General features: G+C 35.0%; 1 protein-coding gene across 1 annotated transcript; it reads right to left on the bottom strand.

The window, feature by feature from the left end:
• Positions 1–4,756: 4,756 nt before the first annotated feature.
• Positions 4,757–5,242, bottom strand: LOC148621231 (uncharacterized). The gene has a single exon (XM_088573901.1). It carries the CDS (start codon positions 5,240–5,242, stop codon positions 4,757–4,759), a length of 486 nt encoding a protein of 161 aa, XP_088430027.1.
• Between the last annotated feature and the right edge of the window lie 1,198 nt (positions 5,243–6,440).

The raw sequence follows: 6,440 nt of genomic DNA, 5'->3' as shown, positions 1-6,440 counted from the left end.
AGCTTCTTATTTACTAGTGATTATCAGATACGTACATGCGGTATGGATTTATGTTCAGATATTGATATGCACAACATGCATAACTCTTTAACCAGCTCCATAGATAATCTACATGTAATAAGACTGCAACAATACACTGATCTGATGATACAAATGTATTATGTCAATCAATGTAACAATATAAAAATATACATTTAGTTACAATACAAAACCAATTTGAACACATTTTTTTTAGAACACAACATAAAACATCAAACTTTGACTAAATGACTTTGTTGGTTAAGACACTATTGTTCACACTGGCATAAGAATATTAATACGGCTTATTTTTTAAGGTAACATTCAGTGGTTTCATTAATTTTTTCAATTTGATACCCTTTCTTTGTAGAAGGAACTTTTCATCATTCTCTAATATGAAACTAATTGGAATAATAAAATTCTGGAGGTACCTTTCAGTAGCTTAGAAGGGTAAAATTACTTGGTACCGCCTCTTATTTAAAGGCCTGATCACTATGCATGTAGATGTATGCATGTAAATGTACCTGTATGTATAAGCATTATCAAACACATGATGCTACAAATTGAGTCTAGTGTGAACAAGAATTTGATGAAAATACATATCAGCCATATTACATGTACATGTACATGTGACAGATATGTTTATTAATATTCAAACTTTCAGTGAAAAGTATTGTGAAATCTAAGTATTCATTCTGTATAGGAAGGTGTTTGCTTTTCACAGGTAAATGTGTAAAATGAATTGACACTGACTCATAAATGTCCAGCTAAAAAAGCTTATGATTTATATTATGCATTGAATTAAACAAATTATGAAGTACATGTACATGTAAATATTCAAAATGTACATGTATTTGATATATGTAAATCATTCATAATCTTGAAATGTAAATTTAAGACATCATCAAGGCATACAACATCTACATACACAAATTTAACAATATCATCGATATTTATATAATACACTCTTCTTCAGATTGTGGAATGGAAACTCTTCATTACTATATACATGTACATGTAAATCACGATATTTATCAGCTTCTTTTCAACACACTTGCATCTCTATGCATGATTAGTAGAAAAGACCCAGGAAAATGTTTGAAAAATGTCAACCTTTATCTTTATCTTAATAATGTAGCTGTCATTTAATAGTTAAAACAAAATTAAGAACTGCCTTTTAGTATAAAAAAAATACTTTCAACTTTCTGCTCATCTAAGCAAATGAAATTCAAGGAAAATTGTATCAGTTTGAAAGATTCCTGCTGTTGTTGAAAAGTGAACTTTTAATGCCTACTGTTCTTGTAGAAAGCAAGACTTACATTCTAGAACAGACTTGTTCAGCATCTTCTTTATTACAAGTGTGTATGTAAAGGTACAATTACATGTACATGTAAATTGTACAAACATAATTTCTTGTCCTTTTACTACATGAACATCTACATGTGTACATTGGAATTTGTATCAGACTTATAACAACTTTCATGTACATTGTACTTTAATCAAAGATGTGTATGCATACATGTACATGTACAGTGTATATTGTAGACTCCAAAGAATTACTAATTATACAGTAAATATTTTACCTCTCTCTGGCTTAAGAAAACTCTGGTGAAGTTTAAATACAACTTTTTCAACAAAGTGTGAGATGTCTGAGTTATCAGGTCCCCTGACGTAAACAGTCCAATTATGTGTATAGCCTCCTGGTGATGGGTTGTCCCTCTTTGTGGCAAGATGTCCCAGTTCTATTTTCACTTGCACAGACTGAAAATATATCATTCATACATTCAATCATTTATTTTAATTAATATAGCATTATATCCAATTTGTTCCAATAAAAATCCTGGAATTTACACGAAGTAATCATCTGTTATTTTATATAACAAAACCACAATCAGACAAGTCATCCAACAGTTATCTATCCATCAACAATAAGTCAATCACTGGTCATTGAATGACCCATCAAATAGTTGCGCGAACAGTTTCAGGGACTGTACATAAGGCCAATAGACAGGACTATTTTAAATATCTTGTAACATGTATATCAATGCGGAGTTTAATGTGTGGGTAATTTAGCCATGTATACATGTGCATGTACAGTGTAATCTAATTGCATTTTGACAACAAATATTTTTTATTTACATGCAGGCTTGAAAATAATAAGTCATTAGAGTGTACTGAAATCACATTTTCAAAAGACTTTCTGTAAATTGAAACAGTCTTACAAGTGAGAATAAGAAAAGTTTTGTGTTTAACACAAAGTAGGTACATGTATTAGTTAACCTCATGTACATGTTGTAATGGGAAAACCATGCAAGAAGAAAAACAAGTAAGATTAACATTTTTGGGCAAAATTAATAGGAAAGAAGAAATACCAAAAGACAAATTGACAAAATCTGACAGGTGCACTAGGAGAATTAATAAAGTCAGGCAGTTATCCTCAAATAAAGATATTTATACAGTTTCCATTTCCCCTTATACTTTCTTTGACAGAGACAACTGCTGCATTCCCAAGCCTTGGATCCTTCAGAAGTGGTATCTTTACACTTACATTAAAAGGAACCACATTTAAACTTTAAATTGATGCAACCACTGTACGTTTGTACATATATGTATTGTAAATAATATTGGTTTTAATTATAATTTCAAGTCCATGTATATAGTACACAAGTTTCGAGAGGTTTCACACTCTTAACCTCAGAATCTAGTCTTGTATTTAAAAGAAGATTATTAACACCTACGTTTCTACATATACATGTAAGATGATGAGATGATCCTGTAGTTTCAAATATTTTAATGTCAACATATAGAAACTGTTGTAAATAATTAAGATCAACTTAAAAGTGTATTACAAATACTTTGTAGAGAAACCCTATTTTTTTAGATTCTGTACAGATATATAAACGTCTCAGAATGTGACGACTCTATTCACTACACTGCTCCATTGGATCAAATTGATATAGGGATGATAACATAAAATTCCCAACGATGTTAGAACTGTCAAATTTGCGATGCATATTTTTTGTCGTTCCCTCCACGGGACTCAAACTCGTACCACTGTGACATCTATGGCAACACCACCTGCACTAAGTCCAGCGCCCTAGACCACTCGACCAGCTAGGCTATATAAAAATATAGCTTTCGCTGGCAGGGTCATTCCTCCTAGTAGGATTAATCTAGTGCTGTAACTTAGTACACAATGTATGGTAGTACGCGACAGTTCATCTAGCTGTTATTATGTAGGATAGAGGATCAAATTAATGATGCATGTCACTACAAATCAATATTATACAAACGTCTCAGAATGTGACGACTCTATTCACTACACTGCTCCATCGGATCAAATTGATACAGAGAAGATAACGTAAACTTATAGATATGTATATGTTCAGTACAAAAGTCAAAGAGGTCTACATTAGTCATTGTTGGTACAAGTACATGATTTGCTTTGTAGATACATGTAACGATCACTACTGTCTGTATAATGACATCAACATCGACTAAACAATAAACCTAAAATATAAATTCAAGTAACGTCGAATATTAGGTTTTTACCATAATCCTTGGTTTTGAACCTTCTTCTGCAAATACAGTAATGTTTTAGGAAATCAGACGCGTACGCTAATGCATGCCAACAATATTTACGTAGGGGAACTTGGTCGAAGTTCGACCAGCCGGGTAATTTCAGGGGTATTATAGTATAGGGGACAGAAACACATTAAAAACAGGTGTGGAAGAATTTTGGGGTATTTAGTTGTACCATTTCTGAAACGGACCTTTTTACTTAGCTTTACCTTTACTATCCAACAGCCCGTGACAGAGACTAGTTATAAATATAGATTTTATGCTTCTTTACATGGATTAGGATTTTAATCAATACATAAATATGTTCAAAGATGATATTTTGGATCAGAATGGAACATGTTTTATTCTCAATTTGATGCCCAAAGCTGAACAGAAATCAAAACAATTTATATTATATATATAAATATATATATATTTATATATATATTATATTTACTTCGCAAAGTGGTTTTGTTCTTTCAGTTGTTACAGAATTGGATGTTTATATGCGGAAAATAAATGAATGGAATGTATTTGGATATAGTCTCTGAATAAAGCTATATCCGACCTCTGAATTCCACTGAGTCCACGGCAGAGGTATTTCGGCATTATCATAGACGTTGACGGGTCCTATATGGGTAAAAATCAATGACATCTTCAAAGAGAAGTTATGTGGGATATGATAACAGATTTAGGTGTACATCTTGAAGACTACTAGAATTTTCAATTTTTGTGTGAGCACATTCTGTTTTTGTTTCAGTATATGTAGTATAAACAGACTCTTTTCCTATCACGTTTAATCCAAGTCTTTGAATGCGCACACCTTATCAGATAAGCTATACCGTTGACGAGCCTATTCCAGTCTGAAAATTTATCGAACCTCGACGAAAAGTCTTTGTTAAATGTCATAACCATGTCCTTAGTTGACGTTTTAACTACTGATACAAGAGGTCGCACGTCCATGTCTGACTCTAAATCGACAAATGAAGAATAGTCCTCTTGATCGTCAATGTTCTGTTGTCTATCCAAGAATCTACCCGGTCCTTGTATCCAACTACTAGAGCTCAAGTCGTCTGACGACACCAATCTTGTACCAATATCTGCAGGATTTATAGAAGTAGGAACATAGTTCCACTGACTTGGCATGGTAGACTTGCGTATACGCTCAACTCTATTTTCAACATATACATAAAAACGACGAGTCTGCTAGAATACATACAACTTCGCTGTCCGTATAGTACTTAATTGTCTCTATGGGATGATCTAGGGTTTCTAACACTGTTTCTGCGATCTCGACTGCCAAAACTGCCGCGCACAGTTCTAGCATGGGGATGGTATGACCATGTTGAGGAGAAGCTTTTGCCTTCCCTAACATAAATCCGACTTCCGACGTACCATCTTCTTGTAAATACCTTAGATAAGATACAGCCGCAATTGCTTTCTCGGACGCATCAGCAAAAACGTGTAGCTCTAAAGTACTGCTCTGTGATGACGACGTAGGTAGATACATACGAGGGATTTGTAAGTCTTGAAGAGTGCAGAGTGAACTTTTCCAAGTTTCCAAATCGAGCCTATATTGTTCTGATAATGGTTCATCCCAGTCGACGGATTGTGCCATTAGTTTCCTTAGAATCAATTTACCACGCAATATGACGGGTGCCATTATTCCTATAGGGTAACACACGCTATCCAACGTGGACAGAATACCTCACCTTGTGAAGGGTTTGTCCTCATCAGAAATTTTGAAACTTAACACATCGAGTTCGAGATTCCAGTAAAGACCTAAACTCCGTTGAAGCGGAACATCGTCGGATTCGAAATCCAAGCTTTAAAGATCTTGCGCAAGGTCGTCCTGAGGTAACGAATCTATAACATCACTACTATTCGATGCAAACTTGTGTAACTGGATGTTTCCTTTATGCTTGAGTGTGTGCTGAGTACGTATCAGTAGACTAACCATGTCGTCGGCATTGTCTGTTGAGACGAGGCCATCATCAACATAAAAATGTCTTTGTACAAAGTCCCTAACATCTGGATCAGCAAAGTCAGAGCACTTTCTCAAACCATAAATAGCCACCGCAAGGGACGGGCTATTACCAAACACGTGTTTGGTCATCCTATAAGTAATGAGATCCTTGTTGAAATCATTATTCTTGGGCCAGAGAAAGCGAAGAAAGTCTCTATCATCCTCACGAACAGAGAATGAGTAGAACACTTGACGTATGTCTGCCAAAGCCGCAACACGATTCTTCCTGAAACGCATCAAAACACATAATAGAGAAGTGTTCAACTCTGGTCTTTGTAGTAACACTTTCTTGAAGAAGTGGAAGAGTAATCAAGGGAACCAAGGTTATAGCGGTAATCAAAAGAATGTAATCCAGGGACAAAGACCAGACATGGAAAACAGACATACACAACAAAGAACATAAAGTAACTAAAATCACACATACAAAATAACAAAAGTAAATGAGCAACTCGGACTCCACTAAAAACTAGGAGCTTGGACCAGGTGCACCGGTAGGGTAAGCGTCCTCTGCTTTTCTAGAAACACCCGCCGAGTAGACTGGGGTAGACAAATAAGGAAAGTAAACCATGACCCGTTGAATAAATCAGTTTTCATGGTGCTGATGGATACATCATAACGATCCACGAGTTCATGATGACGACCACAAAACTTCTGTAGAGATGACTTTAATCTTGTAGCATGATAACCCTGTTCCAGAAGCCTATTTGTTAGAGTTCTAGCGCGATACAAAAAGTTTGCGTAGTTTCGGCAAGCTCTGGCATAACGTATGAGTTGCGAGATGAACATTCCATACACAGGAGCCGAAGGGATGTTGCTACAGATGAAAGGAAAAGTG

Source organism: Perna viridis, chromosome 3, assembly GCF_037379345.1.
Source record: "Perna viridis isolate PV_CMFRI_1.1 ecotype Kerala chromosome 3, ASM3737934v1, whole genome shotgun sequence".
Taxonomy (NCBI): Eukaryota; Metazoa; Mollusca; class Bivalvia; order Mytilida; family Mytilidae; genus Perna; species Perna viridis.
Note: the sequence above shows the minus strand (reverse complement) of the source record. Positions and strands in the feature narration are given on the sequence as shown.

Bases quoted from the DNA above. Each gene is read 5' to 3' on its own strand.
- LOC148621231 (XM_088573901.1), bottom strand. From the start codon at position 5,242: ATGGCACCCGTCATATTGCGTGGTAAATTGATTCTAAGGAAACTAATG.